The sequence below is a fragment of the Heteronotia binoei genome, chromosome 14 (genome assembly GCF_032191835.1).
Source record: "Heteronotia binoei isolate CCM8104 ecotype False Entrance Well chromosome 14, APGP_CSIRO_Hbin_v1, whole genome shotgun sequence".
Classification (NCBI taxonomy): domain Eukaryota; kingdom Metazoa; phylum Chordata; class Lepidosauria; order Squamata; family Gekkonidae; genus Heteronotia; species Heteronotia binoei.
In genome coordinates, this window is record NC_083236.1 from 52,976,150 (window position 1) to 53,002,359 (window position 26,210).

The window sequence follows — 26,210 nt, forward strand, 5'->3', positions numbered from 1 at the left end:
GCTGTTCAGGTGCATGTCTAAGTTGCAAACTACTTCTGATTTACTGACATTCATTATAGAAATCTCATGGTCAATGCTTTGGGCCTAGGACCCAGGGGAAAACATGAAATGGTTGGCCATTGCGAGCTTTTGCACATAAGTTGCTTCATGTGCTGGTCACCCAATGGAGAAAACAGAGGCTCTGCTCTGTAGCTCCTGTGTGATTGAGCAAGACTGGCAAGGCAAGCTGTGATGCAAAAGGAAGCAGATGATAGCCAGTTCTCAGGGGCCCCTCTCTTTTTTTGCTAGCATCACAGATGACTTATGATGTCCCTGGGTTTTTTTCAAGGCCAGAGATGTTCAGAGGTGTTTCACCATTGCCTGCCTCTGCATCACGACTCTGGACTTTCCTGGTGGTTCCCCCCCCAAAACCCAACTAACCGGGACCAAGCCTTCTTCACTTCCAAGATCTGACAAGACCAGGGTAGACCTAAGCTATCCAGGTTAGGGCACCATGGCTAACAGCTCCTTTTAAAATCCAGTGGCCATCACCATGTCTAACAGCAGGAACTTACACTAGGCAATTACCTCTGTTTGAAGGACCACTGCCTTTTGCTTGCTCCAAATCTATTTGCCAGCCAATTTCATAGGATGCCCCTGAGTTATTATTATTAAAAATGTTTTTAATGCTGCCTTTCTACCTGATTAGGGTCCACAAGCAAATGTTTAAAAAAATTGGAATACTTGAGCAATTAAAACTACAGTTAAAATTATAAAAATTCATCTAAAAACACATAAACAAACAACATTTAGAAGGAATTCCAGTAATTATTATTGAGTACACCAGATAAAGCAAAAAGTCTTCACATCGCTGGCAAAAGACACCAAATCTCCCTGAGGAGGAAGTTCCAAGATCTGGGGGCCACAACCGAGAAAGCCCTTTCTTGGGCTGTGACCTGTTGTAATATTAAGGGAGCAAAGAAAAGTTTCTCTCTATCCATTCGCCCTACACCATGCATAGTTTTATAGATCTCTGTATCATACCCCACCTTCCGTCACCTTTAAAAACAATCCCAAAAGCTCTGCATGCCTTCACTAATGGGGCAGGGATACCAACATTGTGCCCTTTAGTGCAGTTTTTTCCAGCCCTTCAATATGTTTTTTGAGACATGGTGACCAGAACTGTACATAGCTTTTCAATGAGGCTGCACCAAGGAACAGTATAAGGGCATTATTGTCCCTGCAGATTTATCTGCGAACCCTTTCCTGGTGATCCCTCGCATGCAAATTGTCTTTTAAAAATTCAACTAGGCATGCTGAGACAGCATTTTCAGCTGAGTTTCCCACTGCAACTTTATTTCTTGGTATCACTGTCTCAGATCTCATTAGCATGTAAGTGAAATCAGAGTGCTATTCAAGCCAGGCAGCCCCTCAGAGACCCACGAGATTCCCAAGGTATAAGCTTTTCAATAGCCAAGGCTGCCTTTGTCACATCCAAGTTGGACAGAAGTCAGACATGAGCGAAATGAGAACAGCTTTGCTCCAACGTGCACAACTTAACGACAGTCAATTTCATCTGCCGTTTCTGCACATTCCCCCAGTTTGAAGAAGTCCTTTGGGAATTCCTCACAATTCCTTTGTGTTCTCACCATCCTGAACAATTTGGTGCCACCCACAAACTTTACTGCTTCCAAACTACTCCAGGTCCTTTAAGAAAAAACCACCACCATTGCAACACAGATCCTACAGGTGCCCACCACTCTCTTCCCTCGCTGCAAAAAAACCTGTCAGCTTATTCTTGCCTTCTGTTTCCTTTTTTTTAAATTTTGCCAGCTAGTCCTAAAATTACATCATTGGAGAACTCAATTTGAATTAATTGTTTATGCCCCCCCTCAAAAAAAAATTAGTTCAGGGACATGTCTCTGCTCAGCATTTTCCCCGGAAAAACAGATGCAAAGCATTTGTTTATCTAGCTTACCTTATTGCTATTTTGCCTTTCTTTAATCAGAATTTGTTCTCACTAAAATTTTCCAAATCTGAACTTAAAAAAAAAAAAAATAGCTTCCTTGACTCATCTGCCACACCATCTTCTTCCCGGCATTGTTTCAACCTTTAATAGTCGTTCTCACTTAAGCCTTCATTGTTATAGTTTATAAATATGCATTTAATTTCATTTCTTTAAAATATTTTTATCTTACCTTTCCATCATGCCGATGGAAAGGTTACAAAACATAAACACAAATAAAAATATAATTGAGAAGAGATTGGATTTACACCTCACCCTTCACTCAGAGTGGCTTACTTTAATTTTATTTTAATTTCTGAATTTACATCCCGCACTCTCCCACAAGCAGACTCAGGGCTGCTTACAACAGTAAAATCAAACAGAGTTAAAATAATATCATAAAAACCAGCATTGCAAAACCAGGAGCAGCACAATAAACAATTGTACAGGCATAGGTGGCAGAACCACCCAACAGCATGTGGCTGATGACTAACAGCATGACCATAAGGTTAAAATCTCCTTTCCCCTCCCCTCCTCACAACAGACACCCCGTGAGGTAAGTGGGCCTGAGAGAGCACTTTTGAGAACTGCTTTTGAGAGAACAGCTCTGAGAGTCTTATGACTAACCCAAGGTCACACCAGCAGCTGCAGGGGGAGAAGTGCGGAATCAAACCCAGTTCTCCCAGATTAGAGTCTGCACACCTGACTGCGCTGATGGGCCTCCTGATGGCACCTGGGGTTTTTTTTGGCCACTGTGTGACACAGTGTTGGACTGGATGGGCCATTGGTCTGATCCAACATGGCTTCTCTTATGTTCTTACACTTAACCACTACACCAAACTGGCTCTCCAAGAAATCACTACCAGATGAAATAAAAATACATTGAGTTAAAACTTCAATGCTGTTAACTACCAGCAGCCAGAGGCAGTTGGTAGAGATTTCTGCTAAAGCTAAGTCAAAATAATTCCACTTTACATCTTTTATGGAGGGAGGAGAGTGTAGCAGCCTTCTCAACTGTATCTGGGAGGCTGTTTGAAAGCCCAGCCAGTGAAAAGAAGCACACACAGCCTGTAGCAGAACAACCCAGAATAGAGAGCTATCATAAGGGAAAAGGCTTTAATATTCTTATTACCAGATGGGACAGATTTGATCATACCCGTGTGTGTCAAATGTTTTGAATGGAGAGAACAGAACCTTACCAAAATCTGCAAACACTGATTGTCCAACAATCTTCACATCTGTGGGTTTGTTGGTATACGTAGGTCCGGAAAAATTTCCCTCCTGTCAGGGATAAACATATATATATTTTAAAAAAAGTATTAATCCAACAAGCTGCAAAGAGGGGGAAAGTTACAACACACCTGTAAAAAATACTGCACTGTGATTATTTTCAAAAGTTGATATCTGAGTCTCAAGTTTGAAAACCCTCTTGCAATTAACATTTTATTTGTAGGACAGTTATGTTTTTTAAAGATTGGGAATAAGCAATTGCATGCATGCAGTTCCAACTGCAGGGGCCCCTTAGCGCTATACAACTGTAGCCTGAGTAATCATGACATTTACAAACCAGGCAACTACTCTAAGACTGAAGACTCAAATATCGGCCTTGGTGTTCTGGTCTGTTTGTTGTTGAGTGTCAGTAATTAAGACTCTCTCAAAGCTGCCCTGAATCTCCAGTAGCTTCTCAGTAGTTAATAAACAGGGTTGCCAACCTCCAGGTGGTAGCTGGCGATCTCCCCCTATTACAGCTGATGCCAAGGTGACAGAGATCAGTTTACCTGGAGAAAAAAGCCACTTTGGATGGTGCGCTCTATGGCATTATATTCTATCGAAGTCCCTCCACACCCCAAACTCTGCCTTTCTCAGGCTTCACCCCCAAAATCTCCAGGAATTTCCCAGTCCGGAGATAGGAACTGTACTGACTGATGAAATGCACAAACATACAAACAAAAGCATTATCAATTTTTCACCACTGGAGCAGCATCTCTTTTGAAGAAAATGAGACAGAGATCTCTCCAAATTTCCCCCTCCACCGCAGGTGCACACAATAGGATATGATAGCATTTACTGCGTATAGCCAAAGGCCATTACAAGCAATGATACAAAGCAGATCATAAATAACATTATTAAAATCGCCAAGTCTAGAAGTAGTTACATTAAAACTTTCATCCTCCGTATACAACTTTCCCATGTCTTTTCAAGGCGGCCAAGGCAAACAAAAGAGAGTTGGCATCCGAGAGAAAGAAAATCAACTTCTCTGCTTTTGAGGAAGAGTTTAAGCCCCTTTAAGAATGCTGTAAGAAATCTGGTTCAGGGTTCTCTGTATCAAAATCAACACGATGCAACACAAAAGGTTCATAAGGCTAACAACCCATTATTATGAGATGGCTGTTTGAGTGGCTTTGACGACACTCTGGGATTTTAAACTCCAGTCTCCCATTAGTGCAGAGTGTGTTTTCATGTACTTTTGAATCATGTGGAAATCACCATAACTGAAAACGGAGTTGTCTCTTCTAAATGCTTGAACTTCTGTGATGCCTCAAGTTCACCAAGGACACAAGATTATTTTAGTTTTCAAAAGGCCATTTTAAGTGCCAGCCTTGAGGTCAGAGAGAAATAATAGTTGTCTAAATATTTCTCCTTGATGAAAGCTACACATTTTTTTCTATTTCCTTCCTGCCTTTCCATCATGAGATCTCCAAAACAATCTGCACCTCAAAATACAATTTCAACCATCCAACACTCTCCCAGGACAGTGTTATCCTAACTATGGGATATGAATCTGCCGGTTTGGTGTAGTGGTTAAGTATGCAGACTCTTATCTGGGAGAACCGGGTTTGATTCCCCACTCCTCCACTTGCACCTGCTAGCATGGCCTTGGGTCAGCCATAGCTCTGGCAGAGGTTGTCCTTGAAAGGGCAGCGGCCGTGAGAGCCCTCTCCAGCCCCACCCACCTCACAGGGGGTCTGTTGTGGGGGGAGGAAGGTAAAGGAGATTGTGAGCCGCTCTGAGACTCTTCGGAGTGGAGGGCGGGATATAAATCCAATATCTTCTTCTATCTTCTAGAGTTGATACGTCCCACATCTAAAACCAATGCATACATTTAATAACTGATTTAATGACCCCCCACTCACACACACTGGTAGCCCTGTGGTGCAGAGTGGTAAAGCTGCAGTACTGCAGTCTGAACTCTCGGCTTACAACCTGAGCTCGATCCCAGCAGAAACTGGGTTTCAGGTAGCCGCCTCAAGATTGACTCAGCCTTCTGTCCTTCTGAGGTCGGTAAAATGAGTACCCAGCTTGCTGGGGGAAAAGTGTAGATGACTGGAGACGGCAATGGCAAACCACCCCGTAAACAGTCCGCTGCGAAAATGTCATGATGCAACATCACCCCAGAATTGGAAATGACTGGTGCTTGCACAGGGAACTACCTTTACCTTTTACCCACACACACACACATATTACCCTCTGTGCTCCAAAGCACCATCCTCAAATACACTTGTGTGAGCTAGTGCTGTTAGCTGATAAAGGCCTCAATCAATTCAGGCTTTCTACTCGACAGACTTCTAGCCAAATCCAGTGTAAAGGGGCTAGCAAGGAAATTAGTCACTTGCATGCATCCATACACACAGCCTGTGTCTGTAAATGCACAGTGTTTTACATTTTATAGTTCTGATGCAGGTATTTGTTCCAGCTGGACATTCCACAGTGTGGGAGGATTGGGGCCAGACAATGCAAGATGGATGGGGAAAAAATTCTACCTTGGCTTGTTTCTAGTTGTGTTTGGTGTAGTGGTTAAGTGTGCGCACTTTTATCTGGGAGAACTGGGTTTGATTCCTCACTCCTCCACTTGCAGCTGCTGGAATGGCCTTGGGTCAGCCACAGCTATCGCAGGAGTTGTCCTTGAAAGGGCAGCTTCTGGGAGAGCCCTCTCAGCCCCACCTACCTCACAGGGTGTCTGTTGTGGGGGGGCGGGAAAGATATAGGAGATTGTAAGCTGCTCTGAGACTCTGATTCAGAGAGAAGTACAGGGTACAAATCTGCAGTTGTCTTCTTCTTAAAATCCCTTGTTACAACTTTTTGCTCACTCCTCGGCTAATGTCAAGAACTGCACAATCTCCATCAATGATGAGCTCTACGTTTATTAAAGCATAGGCAGTTTATTCACTTAATGAAGAGTTACAGGTCAAGACTGCGTCTTGATAGAACTGATATCACCAGTACAGACAGTCAGATATATTAATTGGTCCAGACCATTACTCAGTTAAACAAAAAGTGTCTTTTTTCGACCAATGAAACCCCCCTCCCCTTCCTCTCTTAGCTAAATTTCAGTCAGAGCCAGTTACGGCTAAGAGCAACAGTATTTGAGAGCAGTTGACCTTGGTGCCCAAGCGTACCACATACCTCAGAGTGAGAACAGATACTTGTGTTTCACAGACGTATGTGTTTAGCCAGCCAGCTATTCTAGCAGCAAAGTGTTACGACAGTCTGAACCAAAATGGAAGTGCTCAAGGCAAGGAAACACCTTGATAGCTAAGGGATGGGATTTAACATCTATCCTCAGCTACAGGTCATTTGTATGGGGACTGGCTACTTTCAGATCTTAGGATTAGATGCCTAGCAAAAGTCCCTAAGAAGTCACCACAAAACAGTATTACTCCTTCAGCATTCAGTGTTGTTTGTAGAATAAGCTAGTGCTGTCTTCACATTCTGGCTGCTAGCACTACAAGTATTTATTTATCTATTATTCCGCATTTCTATCCCGCCCTCAGGGCGGGTCAAATCAATAAAAGAATTGCATTATTATAAAGCAACTAGCTAAAACAAACACATAGACAAAGTACTGGGACTGAGTAGCCACTGGATATGTCTGATCATGACTGCTAAATCAGCGTTTTTTAGTTGACTGTATGGTAATTTTAATCTGTTTTATTGTATTTTAATCTTATTCTCCTTAATCTTGTTGTAACCTGCCCTGAGCCTGCTTTGGAAGGAAGGGTAGGATATAAAAGGAAGGAAGGAAGGAAGGAAGGAAGGAAGGAAGGAAGGAAGGAAGGGAGGGAGGGAGGGAGGGAGGGAGGGAGGGAGGGAGGGAGGGAGGGAGGAAGGAGAAATATATGGTAGTGTTTCCCACAAGGCTGTTGTCTTTGGGGATTATGGATTTATTTTAAAGTCTCAGGGGCCAAAACAGGCCTGTCCCTGCTTCAGGTGTCTTCTTTCAGCAGGACAAGAAGGGCAGTGGCTTGGCTGGCACATTTTCTACTCCTCCCCCCCACCACCCCAGCATTAGAGATCATATAAGGGCTCCCCAGATTTAGTCATGTATCAGTCAATATTCATAAGCAACTGGGTATCCGAAAAGCCATTTGCTCACGACATGCACCCCTGGCCTTCTGGGAGGGGAGGGTACTTGGTAACACACCTCCCGCTCTGGAATTCTCATTATATGCCAAGGTTAAGGTCTGGAAAAGCCCAGTTTCTCATTCCCCGGCCTCCTTCATGTCAGGCAGTTTGAGGAAAAGGTTGCTAATACAACGCACAATACAACTCTGCATTTTCCCATCTTCTCTGCACCTCAGCACAGAGAAATAGTTGCTTCTCCTCCACAAGATGTCTATATATGCCGGAATAGTTCACGGAAGGGAAAAGGCTGATAGGGAATATGAAGAGATGCTAGACAGCCTCTGTGTCTGAAGCCCTCACAGGCATTCGAAATAAGGGATAGAAAGTGGCAACAGTGCATCATACACTTTTTCCTGATCTCTGTTGCTCAGTGATTTCAAGCGAATCAAAAACAACCAGAGGCAGTTGTGACCAATGTTCCCTCTAAGCTGCATAGTCTTGTGAGCAAAAATTCTACTTTGTGAGCTACTAGTATTAAAGTTGTGAGTTACTGGCATTGAAGTTGTGAGCTACTGCATAAATTATTGTGTTTTGGGGCTATTTTTCCTGAGCTAAGACAGAAATGTGTGGGCTGAAGGCTAAAAATCTGTGAGCTAGCTCAGGCTAACTCAGCTTAGAGGGAACACTGGTTGTAAACATATTAAGATTTTACTTGAAAGCAAAAATGCATTTTAAGAACATTTGTTGTGGGTGGGTTTTTAAAAACATATTTTGCACCGTGTTACCAAACACCATCCAAATAGCTATTCCCTTAGAAAAGGCATTTGTGACTTGGAACTGTAGACCCAGCTTTGGCCAGAGTGCAGAATCAACAAACTGGCCAGAAATAATTTAGGAGTGTCTAAGGACTTAACTGCATCGAATGAATGAAGACTTGTGGGGTGACTCACTGCTCATCCTAAATGCTACTTCCAGAAATGGCCACCATAAGTCCCAAGATGGATCACAGATCTTCAAAAATGCTGTTCAAGCCTCCTTTCAACACTAGGCATTATCTACTAGACCAGAGGTCCCAAACACAGTACCTCCCTGACGAAGCCCACCAAGTGTTCTAAAAGGGGAGGGTCAAATGGGGCTTTTGGCAGGCAGGGCTTTTACTTGGCCTTGGGAGTTTGTTTTTGTTTTTTAAAAAACTTTCTTTCGGCAGTGGCTGCCACTAAAGAACGCCCAGATTTCTGAAACTACTCAAATCCAGGATTGCAAAAATAGAAGCTAATAAAACAATTCACTCTTTAAAACTGATAAAGGCAAAACAGTCATTACTTCTGAAGAAATTACAAATGCTTTCTTGTCTTATTATCAATCTCTATATAGATCTTCAAATCCCCAGTCAGATGATATAGCTAACTATTTAAAATCTATAAACTTCAACGTTTCCCTCACTAAAGAACACACAGAGATGTTAGACCAACCAGTAACAATAAAAGAATTAGAAACTGTACTTTAAAAAATTAAAAATAATAAAACTCCACGAAGAGATGGATTCCCTATAGAATTCTATAAAAGGTTCAAAAGCATCTTACTCCCTCATCTAGAGAGGATCTGTAACCATGTTATGATCTCAGGGAAGATTCCACAAACGTGGCTGGAATCTAGAAAGATTGTTATTCATAAAAAAGGTAACTCTCTCTATCCTCTTACTGCCCCATATCTATTCTGAATCATGATTTTAAATTTTTCCCCACTCTGTTAACTACCCATCTAAATAATATTATTTCTCATTATGTTCATATGGACCAATCAGGTTTCATCCCTGGGAGATCTATCTCTGATAATATACGTAAATCTCTAAATTTAATTTCACATTGCAGATCTTATCAAATACCATCCATTATTCTCACATTAGATGCTGATAAAGCTTTTGATCGGGTTGAGCCAAATTATCTTCTTTCATTAAAATATATGCAATTCGGACCTACATTTTTACAGTTTATAACAGCACCTTATGATCATCCAGTTTCTCAAATAAACATAAATTATCATTCCTCTAGTGACTTCCAGTTGACTAGAGGCACCCGTCAGAGTTGCCCCCTTTCTCCTATACTCTCTGCGTTGTCATTGGAACCATTAGCCTCTACCGTTTGTCAAAGCAAGGCGATTACAGGTATCAACATAGGGAGTGATGTTTTTAAACTAGGGCTTTTTGCGGATGACGCAGTTTTCTATCTTTCCAACCCACTTTCCTCTCTCAAGGGACTTATAGATGTTATAGATAAATTTAGTAAAGTCTCTGGTTTTGTTATTAATTACAGAAAGTCTGAAATTTATCCAATCTTTCTCACGAAAATAAAGAAACTTTATCCTTTGTATACCTGCTTAAATGGGTGAAAGACACCTGGAGATATTTGGGTATTTTATTTCCTATTAATCTCAATGACTTGTTTAAATATAATATCTCATTAATTAATGAGATGAATACTCTCTTAAGGGACTGGTCAAAGCATTCCTTTTCTTTAATTGAGAAAATTGACTTAATTAAATCTTTTCTATTTCCAAAATCTTTGTTTCTTTTCCAGAACTTGCCTATTATGATTGCTAGGCATCACTTTGATAGGCATTCTAAGCTCATCTCTTTTATATGGGGGGGAAAGAGGGCCAGAATTTCTTCACACCTCTTATCAAAACCTGTTGATAAAGGTGGATTGGGCTTTCCTAATTTGTATTGTTATTATACAGCAGCACATCTTAAATACACATTATACTATTCTTGCCCAATGGTTTCCCCCAATTGGGTACAAATAGAACAAGCTTCATTGAAAAATTCAAATATACATGAAACTCTCTGGAATGATAAAAAAGACAGGCAATGGAACCATGTTAAAAGCCCTTTCCTAGAACACACCTTCTACTTATGGGATAAATATAGAGGAGTCTTAACCCCCAAACTTCCCCTGTAATGCCATTTCTGGGGCAATCTTGGTTTCCCCCTGGAAGGGTGCTCTCAAGCTATAGGATTTGGAGAGAAAATCAATTATACCAACTTGATGATCTTATTATCAAAAGGAAGTTTATAACTAAAGATAAAATCTCCAGAGGGGTCATTTCAAAAATTTATTGTGTTCTGGAACATAAAACGGTCACAATCTTCGTCAGTCCTCAATAGTTAGAATCATAGAGTTGGAAGGGACCTCTAGGATCATCTAGTCCAACCCCCTGCACAATGCAGGAAACTCACAAGCACTTCCCCCTAGTTGGCAAAAGGATTGTAGTATATCTTTGAATGAAGAACACTGGCTGCAAATTTTTAAATCTCCCCTAATGCATAACAAATGTATTAAAATTCACATGCAGCAATTAATAATTTAAATTATTTGCTAGGTGGTACTTAACTCCATATAAACTTTTTAAAAGTAAAATACTCCAAAAACCAGATTGCTGGAAGGGTTGTGGACACACCGGAACCTTCATTCATCTTTGGTGGGAATGCCTTAAAGTCCAGATTTTTTGGTCATTGCTTGTTGCCAAAATTACAGAGATCATAGGAATCATTATTCCTTTTACTCTTGCTTCAATTTTATTGAATCATTGGCCTGATCATTCAATTCGTCCTCTTCAAGCTGAACTTATTTCTTTATTATTGCTTGCGGGGAAAATGATGCTGGCCCAGGTTTGGAAATCTAATAAAACACCTAGTATTAAAACTTGGTTCTCAAAGGTATGGGACTTAGTGATAAAAGACAAGCTAGCTACTCAGATTTTACTGATGGAAAATCCTGAAATGGATAATAATTTTGTTGAAAAATGGCTTGTATTTTTTTAATATGTAAATTCTATTTGTCCTGAAGACTGTAAAATTCCACTCAAATATGATGATCTTGAATTATAATAATATAATAATAATAATAAATTTTATTTCTATCCCGCCCTCCCCACCTCGGCAGGCTCAGGGCGGTTAACAACATTTCATAAAAACATACAATGGTTAAAACTTTTACATTTAACAATATAAAACAGTAAATATTAACTTAATAACATTAAAACAATCCAGTAAGTGCAGTTATTCAGCGGTGTGGTCTTAACCGCATTGGCGGGTGCTTAATTGCCGATCTTCTTAACAGTCCAGGTATGCGAGTTTAAAAAGGGCGGTCTTGCAGGCCCTGCGGAACTGGTCAAGGTTCCGCAGGGCCCGCACCTCCTCGGGGAGTCGGTTCCATAGGGTAGGGGCCGCGACTGAAAATGCCCGTACCCTAGTATTCTGATATTTAGTCTCCCTCGGCCCGGGGATGGTCATTAGATTTTTCCCAACTGATCTCAGTGCCCTCTGGGGTTCATACGGGGAGAGACGGTCCCTCAGGTAGGTAGGTCCTCGGCCATATAAGGCTTTAAAGGTAATGACCAACACTTTGTACTGGACCCGGTATATGATCGGCAGCCAGTGCAGTTCACGTAGCCTCGGCTGTATATGTTCCCGTTTTGGGAGTCCCAACAACAGCCTGGCCGCCGCGTTCTGCACTAACTGCAGTCTCCGAGTCCGGCACAAAGGTAGCCCCAAGTAGAGGGCATTACAGTAGTCCAATCTTGAGGTGACCGTTGCATGGATCACTGTTGCGAGGTCCCGGCGCTCAAGGAAAGGGGCCAACTGCCTTGCCCGCTTCAGATGGAAGAATGCTGACTTGGCAGTGGCTGCTATCTGGGCCTCCATCGATAGTGAAGGCTCCAGTAAAACACCCAGGCTCTTTACCTGGCGCGCTGCTTTCAATGGCGCGCCATCGAAGACCGGGAGAGCTATTTCCCTTCCCAGAGCGCCGCGACCCACGCAAAGGACCTCTGTCTTCGCTGTACATTATATTAATGTACTGTGGATAGGTATATTGGTTAACAGTCTATGTTGTATATAGTTTATCTTGAATGTAAGGCTACTATGTTCTGCTTAGGATTTCTATCTATCTATCTATCTATCTATCTATCTATCTATCTATCTATCTATCTATCTATCTATGGTTTTTTTACTTTGTTGGTTTGTAAACTATGATAAAGTTTCAATAAAAGTTATCTTTATTTAAAAAAAAAAACACTCTTTCAGCAGTGGCTGCCACTAAAGCACAAGGATCTTCAAAGTGTGTGCCCATATTTTAAAGCAATATGCTAATTTTAAAAGACATCCTGTTGGACAGAGCTTCTGCCTGAAATGTTGAAGAGTTACTATTAAGAGTTATGCATGACCTCACTCCCAGATATTCTGTGGTTGGCTCCACCTCCTGCAGTGTCCATTTTGTGGCCGCACCCAACAACCTGTACCAGAATTGCAAACAGGCTTAAAAGGGCTGGGGACCCCCATTACTAGATCAACTGCTTCTTCGACAGCAGGATTCCCCTTGATGTTTTATTCCCTTTGTGATCAGCTACAGCACAAATCAGCTCAGTCTTGTCGTTTAGCTACTTGGTCTAAGCCAGGGGTGGCCGAACTTGTTGAATGTAAGAGCCACACAGAATAAATTTCAGATGTTTGAGAGCCACAAGATATGAACTTCAGATGTTTGAGAGCCGCAAGACACAAAGGCAAATAGGTAGGGAGGAGGGAGAAGTGGAAAAAGGCAACTTTAAATGCATTCTCCAAGTCACCAGCTGGCTTGGCTTGGAGAAGTGATTTTAAAAGGCAAATGCCTTCTCTAAGCTGGCTGATGGGGCAGTGGGGGTTTCCAGAGCCACACAATATGTGTGAAAGAGCCACATGTGGCTCCCAAGCCACAGTTTGACCACCCATGATCTAAGCAAATGATAGCTCTGAGCCTTGTTCCTTAGGTTAGCAGCATATCAAATTATGCCAAGGTACCTCCTTGGGAATATGGCAGCTCATACAAGAAGAAGAGTTATGCAGGAAGAAAATCCTGAAGAATCTTTTAACACTCTTTTCATTTCTTCCATAACTCTTTCCCAGCTATCTTTAGATCAGATATGGCAAACATATGTCCCATCCAGAGCTCTTAGCTGGCCTGCAAGCAACTGGGGGAAACCAGTCTAAATGAGGACCGGAAGGACCTATATTAGGGTTTTATACCCCCTGCTGAGGTCCCTCCCTTCCCCAAACACAGGCTCATCTCCAAGGATTGCCCAACCCAGAGTTGGCAACCATAAGGGGCAAGGAAGTATGGTTTGTCTCCGAGCTCTGCTGAGAACATAAGAGAAGTCATGTTGGTTCAGGCCAATGGTCCATCCATTCCAACACTCCGTATCACACAGTGGGCAAAAAAACCAGATGCCATCAGGAGGTCCATCAGCGAGGTCAGTACACCAGAAGCCCTCCCACTGTTGTCCCTCCCAAGCACCAAGAATAAAGAGCATCACAGAGTTCCAACAATACGCTGTGGCTAATAGCCACATATGTTTATCCAGTCCCCTCTTGAAGCTGGCTATGCTTGTAGCCCCCCCCACCTCCTGTGGCAGTGAAGGGTATGGGTCATAGAGGAAGAGGAAGGGCATGGGTCACAGTCAGTGGTAAATTATCTCCCATACCTGGCATTACGTTTTATGGCACATCTGACAAAGTGACATTTATGTCAGATCTTGCCCTTGTAACAAATGAGTTTGAGACATCCGGGTTAAATAGCACAGAAGCCTGACAGCAACTTGGGAAAGAGTGTACTCCGCTGATACGCTTTTTCCGCATAAGCCATCCTGCCGACACATTAGACGGCAGTAATCTCACACAACAGATGACAGCGCTACAGGAGTCCTGTTAACATACACATTAGGGCAGACTGATTGGTTTAATTGGCAGCCAGGCTAAATCCTGCGGAGGAAAGGATGCTGAGTAAAACATTACCTCCCAGCAATATTGAAAAGTTCATGGTGCAAAACGGCAGCAACATTTTCTATAATTTCACCTCTTCGCTTTTCAGAAATCGGCACAACCGCATGACCCCTTTGTGTTTAACAAGCCTGAAGGCATCACTTGTTTTTTTTCCTCCCCTCTCCAAAACATTTTGCAGTATCCTTACCTGATTTACCCATGTTTGGAACCGGATTTCGTTTGATGATACTGTTGTAAGAAACAAATCTGTAAAGAAGAGAGAAGGCGAATAAAAATGAATTAACATATAGCAAATACACTTTGTGTAAATATTTCGTTCAGCCTGGGTACATAGACACTGGCGCTGACCTGTATGGCCCAGGCTAGCCTGATCTCATCAGATTTCCGAAGCTAAGCAGGACCCAGCCCTGGTTAGTATTTGGATAGGAGACCACCAAGAAAGTCTCAGGTCGCTCTGCAGAGGCAGGCAATGGCAAACCACCTCTGAACACCCTTTACCTTGAAAGCCCTGCAGCAGGGGTGGCAAACATGAGGTCCAGCGGCCGAATCAGGTCCCCGGAGGGCTCCTATCAGGCCCCCCGAGAAACTGGCTGTCATGTGCATCCTTCCCTCTATATCTTGCTTCCTTCTGCATAACAGTTTGCTTTGCAAGGCTTGCTCAGTTGCACAGGAGCTACAGAGCAAAACCTCTATTTCCTCCATTGGCTGAGGCTCCTCTCTCGGGGAGGAAGGGTGGGGAAGGCAGAGCTTGTTTTTCCAGGTGCTGTCAATCGCACAGCAGAGATACTGAGTCAAGCCTCTTTTCCTTCTATTGGCTGAGGCTCCTCCCCCTTCTAGTCCCCTGGGGAAGGAAGGAAAGAGCCAGAGCTTCCTTTGCCCAGTTCCCTGGATCCATGGGAGAAATACAAAGAAAGCACTTTTAAGACCAACGAGTGTTAATGTTCTAAGCATGTTTTAAGTTTTTTAACAAATATATTTCATTGTGTTTGTCTGTGTTCTTTATAAAGCTTATATCTCTGGTGCCTAATCTTAAATAGGTACACACGTTACCTGGCCTGACACGGCCCAGCCCAACAAGATCTTATGTCAGATCCAGCCCTCACAACAAATGAATTTGACAGCCCTGCCCTACAGAGTCTCTGTAAATCACCTGTGACTTGATGGCACTTTCCATCACTGCTGCATTAACACCCCTGCAATACAAAGCCATATATACATCAGCACAAAAATTGGACAAACTGTGTTGTACTATATAAATTTCTGTGAACAAATTATATTAAAGACATAGTAACAAAATGACAAAACTCCATGTCACAATCATACAGTCCGGCCACTTAACAAGACAAACACTCCTACAGTTCTCTGGCTGGTAACGTCCCTTCTGCCAGAGAATTGAAGGAATGTTTGTCTTGTTAAGTAACCGGACTGGAGTCTTGATTAATACATAATCTGCTTATACTGTTGGAGAAGCCGTGATGTGTTAAACTGCTAAAAAGCCTACAACTGAAGAAGGTGTAATTCCGAAACCAGTCTCTACTGAACTTATGGCTTATCTCCTTTGGTTTTCGTCAAATAAAGGCATCTACTTATAACTACGCATTGGATTCAAGTCTACTTGTATTTACATTGATCATAGAGACTTTCCACAGAGACTTTATCAGAGAGAATTTTGTTTGATTGTTACATAGATTTTTGCCACTTTGTTACTGTGTCTTTAATATAATTTGTTCACAGAAATTTATATAGCGCAGCAGCTTGTCTGGTTTGTGCCATATCATTACTGTGTTTCCTCTTTGTTTGCTAAACAATATATACATTAGCAACATGGCAATGAGAATACATTCTTCAGAGGGTTTGGGAGCTGGTATTAGAATTCTGAGGTCTTCATGGACCACTCCCTTCAAGGACCACAAATGCTGCTTTGTTAAGAGAAAGGAGCAGCCTTGCTGGATGAGGTCAAAGAATAATCTAATTCAGCGTTCTGTTTCCAACCGCAACCAACCAAGGCCTCTGGGAAACTTAAAAGCAAAATAAGAAGATAAGAGAAGCCATGTTGGATCAGGCCAATGGCCCATCCAGTCCAACACTCTGTGTCCCATAAGAACATAAGAGAAGCCATGTTGGATCAGGCCAATGGCCCATCCAGTCCAACACTCTGTGTCCCATAAGAACATAAGAGAAGCCATGTTGGATCAGGCCAATGGCCCATCCAGTCCAACACTCTGGGGCCGGAAAAACCAGGTGCCATCAGGAGGTCAGTTCTCCCCAATTGCTTCCACCAAATGTAATCCAGAGGTATTCTGCTCCTGAACAACAGAGGTTCTGTTTAGTTGATGGATGGGCTATCCTCAACAAATTTCACTAATCCTTTTTTTTAAAAAGCCATCAGGGTCTGATTTGCAAAATGCAGGTGGGAAAAATTCTGAGGCAACAGAATTGAATGTACTAGTCTTGAATACAAGTGGGAAGAGGATCCTATTGTTATTCCATTAAAAAAAATCTAGCCGACATAAAACTAGCACAGAAGTTCTAATCCAGTCACCCTCACCTGGATAACCCCAGGCTAGCCCAATCTTGTCAGATCTTGGAAGTTAAGTAGGATAGACCCCAATTAGCACTTGAATGCAAGCAGAGCTTTTTTTTTTTTTAATAAAAGCCCAGCATGAACTCATTTGCATATTAGGCCACACACCCTGATGCCAAGCCAGCTGGAACTATGTTCCTGCTCAAAAAAAGTAAAACAGGCTACAGCTTTTATTGACTGCACACTGGATCTGGTCTACTTCAGTGAAGGAAACGCTTTGTGACAAAATCATCATACTGGAATCTTAACCTGATGTAGTGCTTGGAATGGGAACTTAAAAGCTGTAGCTATTTGTTATATTCACAAAAATTGCCCTCTGTATTGTGTTTTGCAATTTCATCTTTTATTCTCCGCCCCCCTCAATTCCTTAATAATAAATAATTTATTATTATTATTATTATTATTCTATATCCCATGAAAAAAGTTAAAATAAACTTCTATAAATATAAGCCATAGCTATCTGCATCTAAGAACCTAAGAGAAAACTCTGCTGGATCAGACCAATGGTCCATGAAGTCCAGCATCCTGTCTCAGACAGTGGCCAACCATTTGCTAAGGAGGGCTAACAACAGGACACTGAGACCTCCTCCTGCAGTTGCCTCTTGGCCCTGGGACTCAGAGGTTTACCGCCTATGAATGTGAAGGTTCCCTTTAATCACCACGAACAGTAGCCACTGATAGATCTATCCTCCATGAATCTATCTAATTCCATTATAAAGCCTGTGGACATCGCTACAGTATCTGGCAGCAAACTGCACATTTTAATCACTCATTCACAGAAACAGTTCCTTTCGCCCAGCCGTAATCTACTGCCCGACAACTTAACAGGATGTCCTCATTCAATTCAACTGGTCTCCGGTTTGCAATATGGAACATAGCACATCCTGGGGCTTGTGTTCGTCTTCAGAGGTATAAAGCAGGGAGGGAGGAAGGTCTTTGTCCTTCCCAAGCTCCACCCCCAAATCTCCAGGTGTTTCCCAACCTGCTTCTGGCAACCCTACCTGCCCCCCCCATCTGCTGCTGGTGGCCAGGGGGAGTCACAGCAACTGCTTTTTGCAACAACTGCTATGGGGCGGTTTCTTTCGGGGGGAGGGGGGGTTTGCACTAAGCTTCTTTTGATGCCATACTAAATGGCTATTGCTAGCATATTGAATGACTCATTCCAATTCTGAGAGACAACTATATTAATTTTGCTTCCATAAAACACTCTTTGGAAAAACAATGTCGTGACAAGGTGGTTAATCAAATTCCCCAAATGATCGAAACAAGATACCGTCTAACATTAAAACCTTTCCGGTAGCTTTTTTTACTGTGTTAGCATAATGACAGCATTATAGTATTTTTTACTCAGTAGACATCATTGTGAAGCCCCTTCTCTCTCCCCCCCCACTCCCAACGATAATTACCTTGATCTACATTTTAATGCTGCCTCAGTCGCAACACATTTTCAACTGGAAGAGTCTGAGCCAGTGGATAAAATCCTGGCACTAAAGTTAAAATAGATGGGTTTTTAAAAATGAATTTTATGTAGGGTCAAAAGAATGCAGAGCCTAAGATACACTCTAATACTGATTCCAACATGGTGATCATGGCAATGCTTGAATAGGGCAGCAATTGAACATGGGAAAATGGCCTGTGTATGTTGCTGTCATTCAGGTGGATCCTCCTATTTCCTTCTACGGACACCTGCATTTTATTCTAGTGCAAAGCACTTTCCGCTGATCCAAGAAGAAGAAGAAAACCACGGATTTATATCCTGCCCTTCTCTCTGAATCAGAGTCGCAGAGCAGCTTACAATCGCCTTTATCTCCTTCCCCCACAACAGACACCCTGCGAGGTGGGTGAGGCTGAGAGAGCTCTCCCAAAAGCTGCCCTTTCAAGGACAACTCCTACAAGAGCTATGGCTGACCTAAGGCCATTCTAGCAGCTGCAAGTGGAGGAGTGAGGAATCAAACCTGGTTCTCCCAAGTAAGAGTCCGCGCACTTAACCACTACACCAAACTGGTGCTCTTGCATCTATAAAAAGCTTTACTATACTTCCTCAAAAAACCAAATCCGCTCCCCGCCCCCCCCCCCCAAAAAAATCCAAAAACAACTTTGAGAACAGTTCCACGCTGAGTTTATGTCAGGGAGGAGCTATAGCTCAACAGTTAAGTCTCTGACATCTCCAATGAAAAGGGTGACGTAGGAGGTGATGTGAAAGACCTCTGCCTGAGACTCTGCAGACCCACTGCCAGGTTACGTAGACCATAGTGAGTGATGGGTTGCTTCAGTAGAAGGCAAGTTTCCATGAGTGTTTGTGTCAGACACCATATCATGTGATTTAATGGTAATGCTAGCTCACAGTCAGATGCCAGCTTATTCAGAGGGCAGTAAAAGAAATGAAGAGATTGAGCCTAAAGAACTGTGAGTGGAAGGAAAATGGCTTTGAGCACTATGTTCTGCAAATGTATCTGCAAGTTATTGTACAAGACTTCATGCTCTAGTACCGGGCTTTTTTGTAGAAAAAGCCCAGGAGGGACTCATTTGCATATCAGGCCACACCCCCTGACACCACCATTGTTTCACAAAGTTTTTTGTAGAAAAATCTCAGCAGGAACTCATTTGCATACTAGGCCACACCCCCAACACCAAGCACTATGTTCCTGAGCGTTCCTGCTAAAAAAAAAAAAAAAAGCCCTGAGTACAGGTAAGGTTCTGTGATGATTGTTGGGCTGGACTGGACCTAATTTCCCAGTGGCAGAATGGAACTTTTTTGGCTCTCCCCCTCCCATTGCAGCCCACTGATCTCCCCTAAATGCTGTTCAAAGGGGGGGCAGGCAAGCTCCAGAAGGAAATCATGGGACTGTGGCAGGAAGTGGTAAATTTGCTGGAAGAATTCCTTCCCTTCCATTAATGGAAAATTTAGCCAGGATCCCAGCCATCACGTCTTGTATAAGGTTCTGTGCAAATGGGAAAACATGACTGGATTCAGCATCATTTACCTGTGTCTCATCCTAGCCTGAGGTGTAGGGAAGGGCATAACTGGATGCAGTCCTTCAATCTGAAGGACTTTCAATGGGCATTCAATGCAATTGCTGAGCAGTCGGGTTAGACCTGATAAAAGGAAGTATTTCTTCACCCAAAGGGTGATTCATGGAATTCACTGCCATAGGAGGTGGTGACGGCTGCCAGCATAGACAGCTTCAAGAGGGGATTGGAAAAGCATATGGAGCAGAGGTACATCAGTGGCTATTAGCCACAGCATATTGATGGCACTCTCTGTCTGGGGCAGTGATGCTCTGTATTTTTGGTGGTGGGGGTGGTGGTGCACAGTGGAAGGGCTTCTAGCCCCACTGGTGGACCTCCAGGTGGCACTTGGTTTTTTTGGACACTGTGTGACACAGAGTGTTGGACTGGATGGGTCATTGGTCTGATTCAACCATTGGTTGTTGGACTGGATGGGTGTTGGACTGGATGGGTCATTGGCTTCTCTTATGTTCTGAAATTGTGTCTGAATCCTCTTTTAGCTTGATTTCACAGACACAGTAAAGAATCAGACTTTCTATATTGGCCCTGTTCCATAATTCTTTTATTTTCATATATATATAAAATATTTTCATATATATATAAAATATTTGTATAGTAGATGAACCCCGCCCCCTCAAAAAACCCCCAACACAGATTGATGGTGGAAACCAGAAGACCTTGGCCATATATAATTTGTTTTAAATAATGTACGGTATATATAAAACTCCCAGTGAGAGGACAGAAATAACAATAAGCAACTCCAAAACAAACAGAGTTAAAAAACAGCCAGTAATACACTGGCTATGGTGTCACCCAGCTTAGCAACAAAACAAAACATGTTTGTGTTTGGTGTGTGGGAGGAATAAAATGGAAGGGTTCTTTAAAAAAAGAAAAAAGAAAAAGAGAGTCAGGCTACAAAGAACATAGCAAAGATGATAATTTTAATGTTGGAAGGGTTTACTAAGATAACAAAGAAGTAGAGATGCTTGTAAAAAGACACGTTTTATCAACTGCAGTGCAGTTTGTTTCTGAGGGGAAAAAAACAGTTTGGGTTTGCATTGTTTCCTGGAAAAGATGTAGGGGGATTTCAGAAGTGGGAACTTAAAACTGCAAGCACGTATCACAAAAAAAAGTTGAAAGCTTAGGGCAAAACATGATGGAGACCTATGCGCATAGCAGTCAGGAACGTAGGCGGCAGCCATCTTGAATTTCAGATCTGCCTCAGGTCCAAAGCCGAGAGATAAGAAACAATGAGAGTCACACACAGCCTGGATACAAGAATCAAGGAACGTCGCCTTATCCTGAATCTCGATGGTGAAAAAGATTCCTGATCAACCTAACACAGCTAGCAATAAGAAGGGCAGCCAAGTTTAACTTCCTATGAGAAGTGCCAGCAAAGGGCTGCCGATGGACTAAGTCCTGTCAAACATTTTCCGTCTTGTCCCATGCATGTGCTTATTTAACATCCACACTCATCAGTCCACTATTAATAAATCTAATCAGATCCTTGAGGTCTGCTTATAATATGCATCCAATACAAAAATTACAATATCTGGATATCTTTTTAGACTTCGCTTCCGTTTTCAAGCATCACCCTAGAGTGCTTGTGAAAGTGAGAAGAGGAACATAAGAGAAGCCGTGCTGGCCCATCCAGTCCAATACTCTTGGTCACATAGTGGCCAAAACCCAAGGTGTCATCAGGAGATCCACACGTGGGGCCAGAACTCCAGAAGCCCACCCAAACACCTTGAATGCAGTACATCACTGCCTCCAAGGGACAGTTTGGTGTTGTGGTTAAGTGTGCGGACTCTTAACTGGGAGAAGAAGAAGAAGATATTGGATTTATATCCCGCCCTCCACTTCGAAGAGTCTCAGAGCGGCTCACAAACTCTTTTACCTTCCTCCCCCACAATAGACACCCTGTGAGGTGGGTGGGGCTGGAGAGGGCTCTCACAGCAGCTGCCCTTTCAAGGACAACCTCTGCCAGAGCTATGGCTGACCCAAGGCCATGCCAGCAGGTGCAAGTGGAGGAGTGAGGAATCAAACTCGGTTCTCCCAGATACTTCTTTCTCTACTTTCTCTATCCCGCGAATAATTTTGTAAACTTCTAGTTGTCATTTCTGCAAGCTAAAAAGCTCTAACCCCTTTAACCTTTCTTCATAGGGAAAATGCTTCATCCCCTTGATAATATTAGTTGCCTTTTTTTGCACCTCTTCCAATGCTATATCTTTTTTGAGGTACACTGACCGGAACTGTGCACAGTATTCCAAACAAGGCCACACCATAGATTTATACAGGGGCATTATGATACTGGCTGATTTGTTTTCAATTCCCTTCCTAATAATCCCCAACATAGCATTTGCCTTAAAAAAAAAAAAAATTGTAGTCGCCCACTGAGTCGACATTTTCATCTCGTTATCTACCATGATCCCAAAATCTCTCTCCTGGTCCGTTACTACCATTTGGACCCCATCAATGTGCATTTATAGTTGGGATTTTTGGCTCCAATGTTTATTACTTGCCCACGTTGAACCTCATTTGCCTCATCCAGCCCCGAAGGATCTCTCTGGAACGTCTCACAGTCCCTCCCTGGTTTTCACTGCCCTGAGCAACTTAGTGTCATCTGCAAAATTAGCCACTTCACTCCCAACTCCAAGTCATTAATGAACAAGCGAAATAAAGTCGGGACTATGGTCGCTGGCTAGGATCAAAACTTGTGCTGAGCTCCCCACTAACAGCCGGCTGCTCCTGCCTTGCCTTACGCCACGGGGAAGTCAAAGCACTTCTGCATAATTGATTTAAAAATGCAACAGGAGCCGTGTTTTATCTCCTGCTGTTGTTTTTAGTTATTTATGCCCTTTTATGAATGTAGTAAAGTTGCGAAATAAAGCTCTTACGTTATGGGTGTTTTAAATTATTTTTATAAGCCATTAGAAGGAAGTTACTGGCTAGAAAAGGGGACATAAATCCTAGGAAGCGGTGGGGAGGGGGTGAACCCTGTCAGAAGGGACAGGGGGTCAAGGGGGAACAAGCGCTATAAAATTACACAGGATCAGCCAAAGGAAACTTTTCACTTAATCAATTTCTGGATGCTGAACAGCCAGCACTCTTGTATTCAGAAGAGGAGGAGAATACGAGTGCAAGCAGACAGAATGCGCAAAAAAAAATTAGCAATCATTTCAATTGTGTCTTCTTTAGGGAAACCTGAAATTTAATTATATTGCGATTTGAAAACACTGCTTTCTGATCTTTGAAAAGTTAAATGAGAATCCATAGGCCGTATTAAATTGGTAGAATGTTCACCATGCAAAACACAATTCGCTTAAAACAGCCGTATTTTGAATATGCTATTTTCAGGTACGGCAGCATTTAGACAGCTGAAAAGGGGCGGGGGAGGGGAATTTGCTGGAAATAATAATTTGGCAATTTTGGCTCTCTTCCCAGGTTCCCAAGTGTAATTGCTGTAATTGTTTCCTCCAAAAAATTGCTCGGCAAACGGTTTGCAATCTGTCTCTACCTGATGCAAAATACTTCATGCCAAAAACAAACCACGTGAGCCTGCTGGGTGGCAAGAATCATTCTTGAACTGTCTACAAAAATGTTCTTATACGAAGGACCCCATAAAAGGTTCTGTGTGTAACCCTGAATCAGTGCTGCTTGGGGCTTGAAAGGCAACCCCTTCTCTTTTCATGGCTTGTACCATGTCTTGTAAGCCGCCCTGAGCCTGCCTTGGTGGGGAGGGCAGGGTATAAATAAAAATGTATTATTATTATTATTTTTCACCCTCCACGCTGAATGGTAAACTGCTTTTGAAACTAAAGGAACTTGTAGTGAATATATTTCAAAATGCTGATTTTCACCTACAGATCGGTTGGCCTCCCCTGCTGCACCATCATGTTGTACCATCATCAGTAGCGAAAAAATTATGCTATTAATATAGTGTTGCTATTTCATCATTATTCAGACTGTTTGTTATTGATGGGGGCCAGTGGGTTATGTAACATCATAATATATGGTATGTAAAGTGCTGATTAGATTGTGAGCTCAAATGCTGTAACTGATTGTATTATGATTTTAGCTGTTCTTGATTCTTTGTTTTATTATTGCATATTTGATGTACTCCGCCCTGAGTACATGGGGGAATGGGCATAATAATAATAATAATAGGGATCAGATTATGAGGAAGTGCATTGTGATGTTTTGTACCTTTCTGAGACACCTGGTATGAAACACCTGCAATGACAGCTCTCTGTCCTGAGATAATGTGTGTTATGCTGTCTCCTTGCCTTCCTTAATGTTTCCTATTAATTTTCACTGCCACCAAAGGCTCCAAGGATGGCCAAACTTGCTTAACATAAAAGCTACTTAGAACAAGCATCAGATGTTTGAGAGCCACAAGACATGAACATCAGGGAGGGAGGGAGGGGAAGAAGGAAGGAAGGAAAGCAAAGAGATGGACGGAGGGAAAGAAAGCAATTTTAACTTTAAATACATTCTCTGAGCCACTGGATGGCTTGGCTTGGAGAAGTGATTTAAAGAGAGAAATACCTTCTCCACGTCAGCTGACAGGACGATGGGGGTTTCAAGAGCTACACAATATGCATAAAAGAACCACATGTGGCTCCCAAGCCACAGTTTGGCTATCCCGGCTCTTGCCTTAGCTGAACACGAAGAACAGGGTGACTTTGTTATATTTGGTAGAATGACAGAATGGCTATGAGGTAAAATAAAACGGGTCTAAATGGACTCACATTCTAGCTGTATCTGAAGAAGTGAGCAGCGACTCATGAAAACTCACACCTGCCACAAATTCTGTTAGTTTTTAAGGTGTGACAGGACTCTTGCTCTTTTCTACGTTTAAATCAAGCAGCCTTTTCACTTAAACACAAATAGAATTTATTTCAAGATGTAACAGTGTAATAGTTTCAGTATGGTTCCTAAATGTAATGGTTTCAAGATAGGCACAGTTCTCCTTTGCTCTGAAGTACCTTAAATAGACCTAGCCACAAAAGCTTGTTTTACTAAGTTACCTCTTTGGCTAAGAACTTCCACACCAAGGAATTATTCCCCTCACTTGTCTCTTAGGCAAATTTCTCTCAGTCTCCACAGCACCTCATTCAATCTCTTCACCCACTCATCTTTACTCTCCCTCTCACACAAATCCTCTGAACAAACCAGTCAACTTGGCCCCATAGGGTACAGCTACCACTCAGTCATAAGACATGTCACTCAGCCATACAACCCTCTTTCTTACCTTAGAAGCTTGCATTTTAAACCACAACTACACAGAAAAACCTGCATTAAATCACAGAAACAATACACACACAAACAAACACAGCAAAACACCACAGCTGTCTGTCGGAGCGGGAGTAGCAGAGTGAGGGAGATGACTTGCCCGACACAGGGCTTCAGGAAAGAAAATCAGGCCGACACGTGCAACTAGTGCCAAAAGGTGTATTAACATATATACACGACAAGTGCTCTCTTGTGCAGTCTATACAATATCACCTCCACGGACAAAGTGCTTCGCCTAACCACCATCTCACAGGGAGAGACCTGTGTGATGCACACACAGATCATATATAGTCCAAGCAGCCAATCCTGGCCGTGCTGACTCAGCAGATTGCATCACTTGGCTTCTGCCGGCTCAAGCCGGTCTGCTGATCAGGTCACTGTGACCTAGCCTGGCAGCTAGATCACCAGCTGTCATACTGTGGCTGTCAGACTGGGTTTATGTAGATTCTTGCTCCAACACACCTCCTAATCTATTTAAACCCAGTGCACCAAAACACTTCACACAGTTTACATACATGTCCACCAGCAACATTACAGTTCATATTTACGTAGCTCGGAACCCTTTCCGGAATTCGTTCAGGAACTCATCATGATTGTAAAACACATCATCGTGTTCCTGTTCAGCCAGCTCTTTCAGACGCTTGGCTTCAGCCTCCTTCTCCCTTGCCTCGCACTCTGCCACCCAGGCTTTCCATTTCTTAGCCTTTTCTTTTAACATTTCCTCAAATCCGGGTGGGTCTGGATTGACAGTCAGAGTGACATAGGGACACTTGTACCTAGCGGGACGTTGGCCTTTGGTGGACCTGGCAGACACCCGTGGCCCTGTGCTTGGACCAGCTTTGTCTTCTTCGGGTTGCTCTGTTCCCACCTCCTGGGCTGGTTGCTCTGCCCCTGTAATTGGGTGTTGAACCTCCTGACTCTCACACTTTACCTCCAGTTCCTGCATTTGAGGCTCTGCCTCCTGATTCTGCTCGTCAGGCTCTGTGCCAGCATTCGGCTCACCTTCTCCAGCCCCACTGGGTGCCACCTCCTGGGCTGGAGTTCTGGGCTGCGCTCCAACATCGTTATCGCTACTTGGCAGCAGGACAAATTGTTTCTGCAAGGAGTGCAACCTTGGCCAGCTGCTTTCTTCATTGAACTGGGCACTCTTACTAAGTGTTATCTTGCTTTTGCTATTGCAGAAA

The 26,210-nt window shown here is 42.8% G+C and overlaps 1 protein-coding gene across 1 annotated transcript in view; it reads right to left on the reverse strand.

Annotated features, from left to right (window-relative positions):
- The window catches only part of ITFG1 (integrin alpha FG-GAP repeat containing 1), a 185,855-nt gene that overhangs the window by 125,163 nt on the left and 34,482 nt on the right, over positions 1–26,210 (reverse strand). The window contains exons 7-8 of the mRNA XM_060253919.1: positions 14,326–14,384; positions 3,184–3,265 (exon numbers count right to left, since the gene is read on the reverse strand). Of these exons, the coding sequence (XP_060109902.1) occupies positions 3,184–3,265; positions 14,326–14,384 (141 nt within the window). The remainder of the gene's footprint in view (positions 1–3,183; positions 3,266–14,325; positions 14,385–26,210) is intronic.